The 16,471-nt window shown below is 39.5% G+C and overlaps 1 protein-coding gene across 1 annotated transcript in view; it reads left to right on the top strand.

The window, feature by feature from the left end:
* Window positions 1-16,471, top strand: part of dpy (fibrillin-like protein dumpy) — a 373,870-nt gene that overhangs the window by 256,828 nt on the left and 100,571 nt on the right. The window contains exons 30-39 of the mRNA XM_085957936.1: window positions 6,234-6,452; window positions 6,984-7,166; window positions 7,736-7,936; window positions 9,431-9,721; window positions 9,859-11,001; window positions 11,545-11,871; window positions 12,151-13,446; window positions 13,598-13,903; window positions 15,252-15,575; window positions 15,688-16,014. Of these exons, the coding sequence (XP_085814062.1) occupies window positions 6,234-6,452; window positions 6,984-7,166; window positions 7,736-7,936; window positions 9,431-9,721; window positions 9,859-11,001; window positions 11,545-11,871; window positions 12,151-13,446; window positions 13,598-13,903; window positions 15,252-15,575; window positions 15,688-16,014 (4,617 nt within the window). The remainder of the gene's footprint in view (window positions 1-6,233; window positions 6,453-6,983; window positions 7,167-7,735; window positions 7,937-9,430; window positions 9,722-9,858; window positions 11,002-11,544; window positions 11,872-12,150; window positions 13,447-13,597; window positions 13,904-15,251; window positions 15,576-15,687; window positions 16,015-16,471) is intronic.

Genomic DNA, 16,471 nt, shown 5'->3' on the forward strand with positions numbered 1-16,471 from the left:
ACCAGATGTATTTACAGTACCTACACAACCGGGGAATAAAGTAACGGTTGGCCTGAATGATTATTCTACAACTATTACAGGCGAAACAACTACGAATAAATATTCGACTACTGATAAATTCAATAAGGTGACGACACCAGATGTATTTACAGTACCTACACAACCGGGGAATAAAGTAACGGTTGGCCTGAATGATTATTCTACAACTATTACAGGCGAAACAACTACGAATAAATATTCGACTACTGATAAATTCGATAAGGTTACGACACCAAATGCATTTACAGTATCCACACAATCAGGGAATAAAGTGACAACGATTGGCTTGGATGAGTATTCTACGTCTAGTACAGGCGAAACAGCTACGAATAAATATTCGACTACTGATAAATTCGATAAGGTGACGAGACCAGATGTATTTACAGTACCTACACAACCGGGGAATAAAGTAACGGTTGGCCTGAATGATTATTCTACAACTATTACAGGCGAAACAACTACGAATAAATATTCGACTACTGATAAATTCGATAAGGTGACGACACCAGATGTATTTACAGTACCTACACAACCGGGGAATAAAGTAACGGTTGGCCTGAATGATTATTCTACAACTATTACAGGCGAAACAACTACGAATAAATATTCGACTACTGATAAATTTCATAAGGTTACGACACCAAATGCATTTACAGTATCTACACAATCAGGGAATAAAGTGACAACGGTTGGCTTGGATGAGTATTCTACGTCTAGTACAGGCGAAACAACTACGAATAAATATTCGACTACTGATAAATTCGATAAGGTTACGACACCAAATGCATTTACAGTACCTACACAACCGGGGAATAAAGTAACGGTTGGCCTGGATGATTATTCTACGTCTAGTACAGGCGAAACAACTACGAATAAATATTCGACTACTGATAAATTCGATAAGGTGACGACACCAGATGTATTTACAGTACCTACACAACCGGGGAATAAAGTAACGGTTGGCCTGAATGATTATTCTACAACTATTACAGGCGAAACAACTACGAATAAATATTCGACTACTGATAAATTCGATAAGGTGACGACACCAGATGTATTTACAGTACCTACACAACCGGGGAATAAAGTAACGGTTGGCCTGAATGATTATTCTACAACTATTACAGGCGAAACAACTACGAATAAATATTCGACTACTGATAAATTCGATAAGGTTACGACACCAAATGCATTTACAGTATCTACACAATCAGGGAATAAAGTGACAACGGTTGGCTTGGATGAGTATTCTACGTCTAGTACAGGCGAAACAACTACGAATAAATATTCGACTACTGATAAATTCGATAAGGTTACGACACCAAATGCATTTACAGTACCTACACAACCGGGGAATAAAGTAACGGTTGGCCTGGATGATTATTCTACGTCTAGTATAGGCGAAACAACTACGAATAAATATTCGACTACTGATAAATTCGATAAGGTTACGACACCAAATGCATTTACAGTACCCACACAATCAGGGAATAAAGTGACAACGGTTGGCTTGGATGACTATTCTACATCTAGTACAGGCGAAACAACTACGAATAAATATTCGACTACTGATAAATTCGATAAGGTGACGACACCAGATGTATTTACAGTACCTACACAACCGGGGAATAAAGTAACGGTTGGCCTGAATGATTATTCTACAACTATTACAGGCGAAACAACTACGAATAAATATTCGACTACTGATAAATTCGATAAGGTTACGACACCAAATGCATTTACAGTATCTACACAATCAGGGAATAAAGTGACAACGGTTGGCTTGGATGAGTATTCTACGTCTAGTACAGGCGAAACAACTACGAATAAATATTCGACTACTGATAAATTCGATAAGGTTACGACACCAAATGCATTTACAGTACCTACACAACCGGGGAATAAAGTAACGGTTGGCGTGGATGATTATTCTACGTCTAGTACAGGCGAAACAACTACGAATAAATATTCGACTACTGATAAATTCGATAAGGTTACGACACCAAATGCATTTACAGTATCCACACAATCAGGGAATAAAGTGACAACGGTTGGCTTGGATGAGTATTCTACGTCTAGTACAGGCGAAACAACTACAAATAAATATTCGACTACTGATAAATTCGATAAGGTGACGACACCAAATGCATTTACAGTACCTACACAACCGGGGAATAAAGTAACGGTTGGCCTGAATGATTATTCTACAACTATTACAGGCGAACCAACTACGAATAAATATTCGACTACTGATAAATTCCATAAGGTTACGACACCAAATGCATTTACTGTATCCACACAATCAGGGAATAAAGTGTCAACGGTTGGCTTGGATGAGTATTCTACGTCTAGTACAGGCGAAACAGCTACGAATAAATATTTGACTACTGATAAATTCGATAAGGTTACGACACCAAATGCATTTACAGTACCTACACAACCGGGGAATAAAGTAACGGTTGGCCTGGATGATTATTCTACAACTATTACAGATGATTTTTATACACATTACTCACCGACTACACAGAAATCTGTAACTTCATTTAATACAGTACCGACACACAATCAAAGAACTGATACATATACTACTGTAAATCCTGGAGAAAGTAGCTCGGTTAAGATTTATCCTGTTTATAATGGAAGTACGATTAAACATAATAATGAAACACCAAAAGTTACAACATCTCTGTATCCAAAGACTTCGACAACAAAAACAACCACAGAATCTTCAGGAAGTAATGTAGACGGTTATACGACAAGTTTTAACTACAAAGAAACCACTGCTGATTTTCATTATGAAACTACCGGAGCAAATACAAACCCTGATGATAGTCACATATACTTCATTGATATGTTTACGACGCAGAAACCGAAGGTTACTAAACGGCCGAGTACATATCCAGACAAGGTGCATAGCACATCGACTGTGAAGTCAGTTACAATTGGTGATAAAGCTACACCGACTTCCTTTACTACGGATGATGATAATATTGTTTTTACTACGGATGATGAAATTGCAGAGTTTTCAACTACAAAGTTCACGTTACATACGGTCAAAACTCCGAGTACTCATGAAGACAATGGGATTTTTAGTTCTAATCCTACGACAGTAGCATACGATGAAACTTCAACGAGTTTTGATAAAACAACTGCCGATAATAAGTCCACTAAAATAAGCATAGACAAATTTGAAACGACTACTGAGATCCAAAATACTACACCGAGGCATGATAGTAAATATTCAACGAAAGTTCCGACAAAAAAAACTACAACATTCGACAATAGTCAAACTACAAGTAAACCAAATATAGCATCCAAATTTCCAGATCTACAAAAAACAACTAAACCCGTCTTCGATAAGACAACAGTTGCAGATAAATTTACATCTGAATATACGACATCTGACAATAACGGTTACACGGTTGAGACTACAACTCTGGATGAATTTTCATTTGAAGTCGCTGGAGTGGACCACAAACTGGATAAATATGATAAACCTTTCAATGATAAAAACGATACTAAACAGAGCACTACAAAAAAAGTCATTTCTACAACACCTTCGTATGAATCTACATTAACATTCGATGGCCAAAATACGATAAATATTGAAGAGAACACGCACTCGACGATAAACTATTCTGATAAAGTTACAACAGCGAAATCTAAAACAACCACAGAAGTAAATACGAAGAGTAGCACTACAAAAATTCCAAAGGTGACAACTGAACATACGTCAAATACAGATTCAAAAACACCTCATGCTAAAACTACTGCAAAGCCAACTACGTCCGGTTATAATGACATCACTACAGATGAAAATATTACCACTACTGGTTATCAAGAGGTCTCTACGAATTCCGATGTCCCAAAAACGCCTTACATTAAAACTACTCCAAAGCCGAGTACAGCAACTGATAGTAAGTTCACTACAGATAGTAATATTGTTTCGACTACTGACCATCAAGAATTTTCTACAGATTCCAAAACACCAAAATCTCCCACTGTCAAAACTACCGCAAAGCCAACTACGTCAAGTTATAATGACTTCACTACAGATAAAGATATTACCTCAACTACTGGTTCTCAAGAATTCTCTACAGATTCCAAAACACCAAAAACTACTACAAAGCCAATTACGCCAAGTTATAGTGAATTTACCACAGATAGAAATATTTTGCCAACGACTGGTCACGATAAAATAACTACCTATGTGCCTACTGATAAAACTTATAATTATAGTACATCAACTATATCATCGAATACTAAAGATTATTCAACTAAATCTTCTACCTATTCTCCAGACACTTCGACAAAAATTAATAAAATCGAATCAACCACTAAATTTTCTACAAATGACTATTCGAAAACTCCTAATGATAGTTTTGTTACAACATCGTATGATAAAAATACACATACTGCTAGTGACAGGGACAGTACAACAGTATCTCATACTTATCCGACAGTTGCGAATGATACATACGTACCAACGTCAATTGATTCATTAGAAATAGAAGCAGACGACTATACTTCTTCAGAAGAAGTTACCACGATTAGTAACAATTTGAAAACCAAACCGACAGCTAATCCTACAAAATATGTTGTATCTACCGACAAATATTCCACTGAACCTACTAATAAATATACCACAGAAAGTATAAGTAAATCTACCACCGCTAAGACTCCAGATACTACTGAAAGCACAAATAAATATACAACTGAGACCAAGACTCCAGATAAATATACTACGGATAAATATTCTTCTGATACCACTGGAACTACACGTAAATATATTACTGTGACTCCAGATAAATATGCTACAGAAACTACAAATAAATATACCACCGAGACAACAAAAGAAAGTACTGATGAGTGGGAAATTTCTACCAAGGTGGATGTTACAACTGTTTATAATGATTATTCTACGTCCTCAGAAATAGTAGTCACTTCGACAACTTTGTTTAATGAAACTGACATAATATCTAGTACGACTCCAAATACATTCGGGAACGGTAGTACCGCATCTAAAGGAATCGATAAAATCCCGACAACCACTGCAACGATCACTGATGATAAATTCACGAAACATGATAACATTTATACCACTAAAAAATATGCCAGTGATAAAACAACTACAGACGAAAGCGCGTCAAATAAATATGACGGTTCTACAAAACCGAACATAGTTAGTGAAACAAAACTTAACACACTCGTACCTGCCACTGAACTGTACACAGAATCGATGATACCCACCGATGTAGAGTTTAGCACATTGAGTCCGGATAGTTCTACTATTTCACCGGACGAAACTAGCACTAGCGTGCATTATCTTACGACTGATAAAACTCTGACAACGACGAAACGAATTATAGAATTCACGACCGAGAGACCGATGGACAGTAAGACTGACGTGTCGCAGACTTTACCCACTAATTCACCGACTAACAAGCAATGCGCGGCCGACGCCCACTGCCCACCGTCAGAGGCCTGTTTCGCTGGGGTATGCCAAAATCCTTGCTTGACGCAATCGAACCAGTGTGCGAGTAACGCCATTTGTTTGGTGACTAATCACACACTGATATGCCAGTGTCCTAATGGTCTTGTCGGGAATGCCGGCCAGGATTGCAGAAGAGGTATAACCGTTATTAATATAATTACCAAATCTAATCACGGGTCAAAAAAATATAAACAAGTATGTACTTTTTGATGACATTTAAATCCTTACAGATCACTGAAACATGTACTTGAAAATTATGAGTGATATGTTGCGCAAATTGTTTTTATTTACTTGACCCAATCCAGAATGTTCCAAAAAATGTATATAAATTAATATATTAGCATATTATTATTCAACTGATGATTTGTAAATATTATTTGGAATGTGCTTGTTAAAATGATTTTTTTTAAATAATAACCTTAGCATTTAAAATGCATTATCTGCCCCGGTCCCCTCCCATTATAATTTTATAAATAACCCTCGCACAAATTGTTTTATAATGTAAATATTAAGATAATATATTTTATTAATAGGTTCAAGTTTTGCTTTTATATATATTTAACTCATAATATTTGACTTATACAGGATTCCAGACCCGGACAGCCGATCTTCTACAAATGTACATAATAATATTTTTTTTTTTTGTTTTCGGTTCTAATCAATTTGTAACATAATTAACACTTATAATCTTGTAACATAGACCCTCCCGGAAGTTCTAAAAAGCCCGAGCCGTGCCAGTCAGACTCTGACTGCATAGAAACCGAAGCGTGTTACATGGGACTGTGTCACGTCCCTTGCGAATTCGCTAACGTGTGCGGCGTGGCGGCTAAATGCCACGTCAAGATGCATCGTCCCATATGTACTTGTCCCAAAGAATACGATGGCAATCCGGCTATTAAGTGTACCCCGTCCAAGACATGTAAGATACTCACCCTAATGTATTAATATAATAATGACTAAAATACAATCTCAAGTATTCTTCGACTTACGGTGTACTTGTTACAATTAGCTACAACTACAAATAATAATTAAAGGTCGTCGGGTCACTCTACTAGTTCAGATTTTAAAAAATATCTGTTATTTTCTAATTCAAATGTTTCATCACCAACTTAACTGGGGATTTACAATGATCAGTCATAGTTTGCGGTGTAATGAATATTGATGAGGCAAAGTCACCACCACACTGTGAGTCGAGGATTGCTAATAATAAAATTAAAATTAATAAACCTAATTCGGATCTAATGGTGTTTTCAAATCAGGCATTTACTGTACATAGTGTGTATTTTTTATGTAATTATGCACAATTTGTCTATGGCACCATTTATTGATTTTATTGCAATTATACATATTGTAATTGGCACTTTTCGTTAATATTGTTGTAATTATACATGTTGTCTTTTTGCACCTTTCTGTACCATTGTTGTAAATAAACAATTTGGATTTTGTATAGTGAGTTGCAATTCGAATGAAGAGTGCCAGCTAACGGAGGCATGCATCAATCACGCATGCATAAGGCCTTGCGATATCCACAATCCGTGTGCACATAACGCCGTCTGTATAAACACAAACCACGGCTCGGATTGTAGCTGCGCTGAAGGATACCAGGGCAACGGATATGTCGGCTGCACCCCAGGTAAGCCGACATTACGACAAGCAAACAAATCATTTTTACATTGTAACTATCGAGAACCGCCGGACGATGTTTTATCTATTTTATTAAATACAAAATGGTCGCAGTTCATGCCAGAGTTGATACAATAGATACTTCATAAATTAACAGTTTCATAGCATGAACTGAATTTTAATGCATTTGATATATTAATTGATATAAATTATGATATATAATGATAATAATTTTCGAATCTCGAACATTTGATTATTTTAAATTATGGAGGTTTTATGGATAATCTATGAATTATAATAACAAGCATCTATATGCATCAATATTCGGATTATATTTCTAAAAAATAAAAGCATTAAATTGTGTTTTAAGTATGGGCCTACCGCTGGGATGCCCCGCCCGGCTATCGGTAAGGATAGGTAACCATTATAACTAATCCTTCTATTCGGTGGATTGCTGAGTGAAATTCATAACTTCTAATCATGAAATACTATTTTTGCCATAATCCTGTGCTTCTCGATAACGTTACAAACATTCAAATCATCGACAATGGCTGACTGATGTTTTTGTTTTTTTGTTAGTGATAAATTACCACCCAATTTGCCAATACAATGAAGACTGCCCTCCGGAGCTGCTGTGCGATCGTCTCAACCGAGTCTGCATCAACCCTTGCCTGGAAGATTCTTGCGGTGAAAACGCGGAATGTCTGCCGGCCAATCATGGCATCGAATGCAAGTGCTTTGCAGGCTTTGTTGGCAACCCATACGTCACTTGCTCTCAAGGTAAATGCTACATATTACTACCTAGCAACTATTTATATTTCTTCTATAAAAATATTGTACGACTTGGATACCTACCATCATCCATCACATGGCCACGATTCTCCAGTTTTCTGCGGTTTATGGTATTGCATACCATCTCTCGTTGCTTTTTCATTCACGATAATACTGTGTCTTATCGTATCTTTCCACTATATTTTAAACATACATCTCAACCAAAACTCAAAAGACTGAATTGTATTGGATAATGCCTCTTTCATAGTCCATACATAATAATATATAACAGGAATGAGAAAATGTAACATTGTTTTAAATATAGACATATCCGGATCTTTATTACATAAGAGCTTCAGAATACTGTTTTGGATTACTCTTTATTTCTTTGGTCCCAAGCATCATTCAATATGAAACCTAAATACTTGTAATTTTTACCATTTCCCTGTGAGACTATTCTAACTTATTACTTAACATCTAAAAAGAGCTAAATGTGATAAATATATCACATTTATCACTTTACGTATTCAGGCAGTTAATTATTACAATAAGTTAACCGTCCGAACTGTCAAAGAGTGCTATCTTTTAACAGCCCCTTTCATGGCTATGTTAACGTTTAGAGCAAGATAGAGTACGTCAATTACATATTAAGAATAGAGATGCAGGATGCAACTGTTTTGAAAAATAATTACGTCCCGCCTTAATTTATAGATCCCCGTGAATTGTCAAATATTGAGTGGCTAGTAGTAACATAATATTTGTTTTACTACATGCTGCAATTGCATGACATGACTAATAAAATTGTAGGTTATGTTCATATTATGTTTGATGTTTCAATACGAGATTTTAGGGTTCGGATGAATACGCCAGCACAAACTAATTCCGACCGAATTAATAAAACCGAATTTGACCAACATGTCTACTAATCTAAATTTACCAATTATTGGAGGTGACCGTCGATATCCGCTGATAACCGCCTTGTGTATGGAATGGCTTCCGTGTTAATTTGGACCAATGAAAATAAGGGAAACATGCTAAAGTGCTAATAGTTGAACTATTAACATATATAGTATTATACTTGCTGATTAGAGATCATCCATATATGACATCACACTATAATGACGAGGAGGAGGGGCTCTGATATACCCAATGTAGAAAATTTGCTGATACAAAACAAACAAATATTAACACATTTTTTTTTTGAGAATGAAATATTCCGTGAGAACATTATATTGAAATTCATCATTTTCAATGAATTTATTTTTGTAACGATTGGGGGGGGGGGTAAAATTGTGATGTATTTAGATAGGAGAGAAGAGTAAAAGATTTTTTGATGAAATGGGAAGAAGCGGGTGGTCAAAAAAAAACTTTAAATAGTGTAACAATGGTAAAGGATGGGTAAAAAAATACCCAAAATAGTTTGACGTCTTTCTGGACCTGGTAGACATTTTAAAATGTTCTGAGCCGTCATTGTTATCTTACAATATTCAATTTGATGTTTAGTTCAAGGCTGCCGTTCAGACGGCGAATGCCATACATCAGAAGCCTGCATCAACGGACAGTGCGCGTCTCCATGCAGATGTGCACCCAACGCTGTCTGCGATGTCATCAACCACAGACCCGCGTGCAAGTGCCTGCCTGGCTACAGTGGTAATCCCGAAGTTGGATGCAAAAGACCGACTAATCTGTGCGACCCGAACCCGTGCGGAATCAACGCCATGTGTGAAATCGACGATGGGAACCCCATTTGCTTCTGTCCGAGAGGCCTGACTGGAAACCCATTCAAGAATTGCAGTAAGTGAAATTAATTTGCAATAGAAATATGTTATTTGAGTCAAACTGTACTTACAGTGAAAATTGGTGTGATTGATACTTGAAGTGCATTTTAATGTTTTTACAAATAAAAGCTAATCCAAATATTTCTTTTTCAGTCCCAGAAGGCGATGACTGCAATCCGAATCCATGTGGACCAAATTCAGGCTGTCGAAGTTCCAACGGAAAAGCTTCCTGCTTCTGTCTACCAGAATATGAAGGCAATCCTCCGCAAAAATCGTGCGCATTGCCTGATAATCCTTGCGATCCATCTCCATGTGGACCCAACACGCAATGTTCTCTTCTCAGCAATGGTTTCGCGAAATGCACATGTCTTCACGGATACTTGGAAAGCCCAAATACAATCAGAGGATGCGTTGAACCGAGAAACCCATGCGAACCGAACCCTTGCGGTCCGGGGGCCAGCTGCGATCCCAACCGCGAACCCGTCTGCTTCTGCCGAGAACCTACGATCGGAAACCCGTACAAAAACTGCATAGAACCTGTCAGAACGGAAGTACTCTGTCAGCCGGGACCTTGTGGTAGAAACGCTGACTGTTATGTCTCAGATAACCAAGAGAAATGCTACTGTTCCAACGGATTCATCGGTGACCCGTACGCAGGCTGCCATTCCCAACCGACTAATCCGTGCTACCCCAACCCGTGCGGTCCTAATGCTATTTGCAGAGTTGATTCTCAAGGCTTACCGTTATGCGCTTGTCCGGAAGGAACTCTCGGAAATCCTGCAGAACCTGCCGGATGTCAAGAATATGAATGCACCGTCGATGACGATTGCCAACTCGATAAGGCCTGTATCGGTTACAGATGTCGAGATCCGTGCCCAGGCTGTTGCGGCTTGGCTACAACATGCCGCGTTGAAAAACATCACCCAGTCTGCTCGTGCATACACAACTACATCGGCAATCCTATCATCAGATGCTTCCCCATACCTGTCGAGAAAAATCCATGCATGCCTTCACCTTGTGGGCTCAATACACTATGTCAAGTACTAGCGGGACGGGCCGTATGTTCGTGTTTACCCGACTTCAAAGGTCAACCTGAAGTGGAATGTAAACCGGAATGTACCATCAATTCAGACTGTCCTCTAGAAAAAGCTTGCATCGACAGGCACTGTGTGAACCCGTGCTACGATGGTGCGGTTTGTGGACTACAATCAATATGCCAAGTTTATGATCATACTGCGTCATGCGTTTGTCCAGAAGGCTTCTTCGGAGACCCACTCTTCATGTGTATTAAAACACGTAAGCAAAAAGTTTATCTGATCTATTTCGGTTTTACTCGAAATCATTTGAGTCATGTCACACTATTCGAATTAGAAGTGGCATAATAAAAAATATATTTCTTTCCCCCTTTTGCATACTGTTAACTTCACAAATCACAAACTTCAACATTATATTTTTATAATTGAAATGAGCAGAATTTTTGGAACATTAATAATAATTACACAAACAAAATTTGTTTACCTATCAATGGTTAATGATAGGTAATCAATTCTTTCAATGAACACAACTTTTGTATGCTTGGAAGAGCTACTCCTATTCCTGGTGAATTGATTAAGGCTCGAAATGAATCTGAGTGCAGCTGAAGTTCGTGAAATCCTCTGGACTAAAATGAGATTGAAAAATATACAAGATTATGACATAAACTAAACTAGGTGGTCAGTACATTAACGCACTCCAATTTTTGACAGTAGGTACACTTACATCTTACGGCGCACTATCCAATCGCATCGCAGCACTTTTAAATTATTGTTTAATTATATTCTTTTGTTTTCTCCCCTGCAGCAATAGTGGCACCGATTGCGAACACAACCGTGCCATGCTACCCGTCACCTTGCAGCTCGCAAGTGGCCTGCAATCCGTTCGGAAACCGAGTGGCCATCTGCGATGCATGCGCCGGAACGGGATTCAATCCCGACTGCAATCCCGAGTGCCTGCTCAACTCTGATTGTCCATTCGACAGAGCGTGTATAAGAGAGAAGTGTCTCGACCCGTGTCCCGGATCCTGTGGAGTAAATGCCGTGTGCAATGTGTACAATCACAACCCGATATGTAGTTGTCCTCAAGGATTATTTGGAAATCCATTCGAGCATTGCTCAGTCCCCTCCGCCTGTGAGTACTCTCATTACAAGATAACTTTAAACTATAGTTTCAAACTCAGCAACCGTGATATAATATAACACTACAACTCTGAGAGATATAGAGTCGTGTGTTGAGCTTGATATTTCTAGTTGGTAGATCTTTCGAGCGTAACACTACATCTCTACCATTAGTGTCGTACGTCATTCGTCATAATGTCATGGTCACCTAATTCGAAAGTCTACTTTAATCAGAAGAAAGCATTAGATTATAACTGTTTTCACAATTTGAATGATTAATGTTTATTTTTAGATCCAGTTGAAGAACCGGTGACATGTTCAAATGTTCCTTGCGGAGTCAATACTGAATGCCGAGAAAAGAATGGAGTTCTAGCGTGCGTCTGCTTGCGTCAATTTTATGGGGACCCGTTAATCGCGTGCAGACCGGAGTGCGTACTGAACAGCGACTGTCCGATGGCGAAGGCCTGCATAAACAACAAATGCGACAATCCTTGCGTTGGCGTCTGCGGTATCGGGGCTGAGTGTGAAGCGGTGAATCACCACCCTGTATGCTACTGCCCAGCCGGATACTCCGGAGATCCTTTCGTGTCCTGTCAGCCATTCAGACCCGTCTTGCCACCGATCGAGGGCATGACGAATCCGTGCGATCCATCCCCCTGCGGGCCTTTCAGCAGGTGCCACGTATCCTCTCAAGGATTCGCAACCTGCTCGTGTCTGCCAGGCTATAACGGAGTTCCACCTGTGTGCCAGCCAGAGTGCATAGTCAGCTCAGAATGCGAGCAGACAAAGTCGTGCATCAATCAAAAATGTCAAGATCCATGTCCGGGCAGTTGCGGGTCGGGGGCGCAATGCGTCGTTGTCAACCACAACCCCATCTGCAGCTGTCCACCAGGTCAGCAGGGTGATCCATTTGTCCACTGTTATATTACAGTCGCTATAGACCAAGACAGGCACCCAGACAATCAAAACCCTTGCATTCCTTCTCCTTGCGGCCCGAATTCCATCTGTCAAATTAAAGAAGGACATCCGGTGTGTTCCTGTGTCGCGAATTACATGGGAAATCCTCCACACTGTCGACCACAGTGCATCGCCAGCCAAGAGTGTCCCAGAGATAAGGCGTGCGTGCAGGAGAGATGCGTGGATCCGTGCCCCAACAGCTGCGGCCCGAACGCAAAATGCGACGTGGTCAACCACACGCCTTTCTGCAGTTGCCTCTCTGGATTCCAGGGTGATGCTTTCATCGGTTGCTCCAGAACACCCATCCCAGCTCCGGCCAAACCGGATGTTTGTAATCCCACTCCTTGCGGAGAGAACTCTCAATGCACCGAAGTGAACGGGATGGCGAGATGCAATTGTATCCCCCCAAACATCGGCAACCCATATGCGGGAGGCTGCCGACCGGAATGTACCATCAACTCTGACTGCCCCAGCTTCTTGGCTTGCCTATCTAAGCACTGCCGCGATCCTTGCAAAGGCCTCTGCGGAGTGAATGCAGAATGCGGCGTCACCAACCATATCCCGGTGTGCACATGCCTAGTCGGATTCTCCGGAGATCCATTCATAGCCTGCAGACAAGAACCGAAAACACGTAAGTGTGATTGATGTATTTGTGTAAAAAAAATTCAAATTTAGGGTTTTATATATTTTTGAATTGTAGTTCCTCTTAAATTAAATATGGTGAATTATTGCATAAGTATAATAAATTAATAAAACTTGTTTTCAACATTGTGGTTTTGTAGCTATACATCCAATAAACCCATGCGAGCCTTCCCCGTGCGGACCAAACAGTATTTGCCGAATAACAAGCGGACACCCCGTGTGCTCCTGCATACCAGGATTCAGTGGAGTGGCTCCGTCTTGCCGGCCGGAATGTGTCGTCAGCTCGGAGTGCAGCCAAATGAAGGCTTGTATCCGGAAGAAATGTCAAGATCCATGCCCCGGAACGTGTGGATTCAATGCCCGCTGCCAAGTCATCAACCACAACCCTATCTGCAGCTGTCCCTCGGGACTGTCGGGAGATCCGTTTGTTGAGTGTGTGGAAATAGGTAACGATATATTCTGTCTAACAATAGTCGTTATCATCTTGAATGCACTTCTTTTATCTCCAAGTATTTTAAAACAACTTTTCACACAACACAACTCAATATAGCCTGAAAATGCCATTACGAGTTGATGTGAAGTTCATATATACTGTATCAAAATCCATGTTAAAATCTTTTAGTGTTCTTAAAACAAATAGATGACACTTCCAGCCTAACATGGTTTATTGCACAGAACAGATAATAAATAGAATACCGATAGGCTATATTCAATACGCCGCATCTTGAAGCAGGGTTTTGAATGTGTGAGTGTCCTACGAAACTGAACCACGCATTATGCACGTGCAATAGTATGTGTAATACACCAACATTAAATGAGCGTAAATGCATGAACGAGAGCAGTTTTCAGTATTCGACGTATAATGTATTCATGACACGTGTGTAAGTTTAACCCGGATTCTTCCTTACTCGAGTCGGTCACCTGCTATCGCCTTACCTGTTAGGTATTTCAGTTCCCATTATTTCTGAGTTCCCTGGTTTATTGTAATAAACTGTTTTATTATTCAACGAATCCTGACACCAGTTAGGTTAGGTTAGATTAGGTAAGGTAATTGATACTTTGATTTAAAATACCAAAGTCGACTGCCAAAATGAATGCAATTTCTGAAGGGCTTCAAAAAATGTAAAAACTACTAGTTAATTTCATCATAATAAGATAGGAAGTACATAGCTTAGTTGGTAGGGCACATTGGCACGAATCCAGTGAACAGCGGGTTCAAGTTCTGCTGGGTTTTTTCAAAAAGATTTTTTCTAGTTTTATATTTCTATGAAGTGTTTTCAAATCATCTATACATAGTTGAATGTCTTAGCTCTTAGTGTACGTCCTGAGTGGCAGCGTTCGGCGCAGCGTTGTGGGTTTTGCGCAACTCAAACGTATAACTGTGTTTGAAAATGTTCGTAGACAATGTCTATTTTTGAGTATACATTTATACGGTTATACGTTTGAGTTGCGCATAACGCTGGCACTGAGGCCTCACACTTAGGCAATTAAACTTAGGCAAACAAATGAGAATAAAAAAACTATTGAATTAGTGAAACTATATTATGATAAGGAGGTACAAAAGTACGCTGATTAAATACGATCATACGGTCATGGCAGTGAAGAACTAGGGGCCGAAGAGAGTAGAAGATGCCTAGGGGAAGACTTCATCAAGCAATGGATTGACCCCAACTGATGATGATAATGTCATCGTGTTAAGTCTGCATAATATAAGCCAAATTTCGTTAAAATCAATCATACTATAAAGAATTAAGAAATTCTCTCTTCTAATACTGTCTTTGTGTTTTTACGCAGCCAAAGTGCCCGATCCTTATGTACCTGAAAACCCGTGCTTCGCATCATTATGTGGAGCAAACGCAGAATGTCGTGTATTGGAATCAAGACCCGTTTGCTCGTGCCTCAAAGGAATGCTGGGAGCGCCGCCAAACTGCCGACCCGAGTGCCTCATCCACCAAGATTGCCCATCTAACCTCGCGTGTTTGAATAAAAAGTGTAAAGATCCGTGCTCAGGATCGTGTGGTTTCAATGCGCTGTGCTTTGTGCAAAATCATCAACCAATGTGCACGTGCATGGAAGGATTCGAAGGAGATCCCTTCTCCGGCTGCAATCCCATCCAAGGTGAGTCGTACGAGAAGCTATACTATTTCAATATTCACAGCGAGGTGTCCAGGTGATGCGGCGCAGGTATGTTTACATTTGCATGCTTTTTAACATTGTTCTATTTTTACAGCGGCGGTTGTGGTCCCATTGGATCCATGCAATCCGTCCCCTTGCGGAATGAACGCTCATTGCAATGTGAAAAATGGTGTTGGTTTTTGCGCATGTATATATAACTATCATGGAGACCCATATACCGGCTGCAGACCCGAGTGCGTTCTCAACGCTGACTGCCCTAAAGAGAAGGCGTGTAGAAACAGTCACTGTCAAGATCCATGCTTTGGCACGTGCGGACAGAACGCACTCTGTCGGGTCATCAATCATACCCCGGTATGCTACTGTCCGCCCGACATGAGCGGAAATCCGCATGCTGCATGCGCTCATGTCATTGATTTTGCCCGTAAGCATCCCATAAAATGAAATCATTACGCGGTGTGCGCATGTAAAATTATAGACTGGCAGCTTTTATTGTATATATTGTATATATATACAGGAATTTCTTTCTCTTTGCGTTCCTTCTTGCATTGACTAGTAATAACAAATTAAGGGCCATTGTTATCAATTTTTAATTTTGTCCATAATATTATAATTTTGAGTTTTCCCTAGCTGTGTACATGATTTGAAAAGGCTTGACGTAAGTACTTTAATAGACTGGAACACTTTAATATATGCATAAACAGCCATTATAATCAAGATTTCTTGAAACATATAAAGATTTATATAATCTTCGGGTCTTATTTCATTGAAATTGGCTATTCTATATAAGTAAATAACTACACAAAACAGCTGTATAATTTTATGCGCCCATTGCATGATCTTGCATGAAGTATTTACCACACTAGTATATTGTACATAAT

Source organism: Rhyacophila brunnea, unplaced genomic scaffold (genome assembly GCF_057557595.1).
Source record: "Rhyacophila brunnea isolate RB1 unplaced genomic scaffold, BYU_Rbru_1.0 scaffold_7, whole genome shotgun sequence".
In the NCBI taxonomy this organism is placed as follows: domain Eukaryota; kingdom Metazoa; phylum Arthropoda; class Insecta; order Trichoptera; family Rhyacophilidae; genus Rhyacophila; species Rhyacophila brunnea.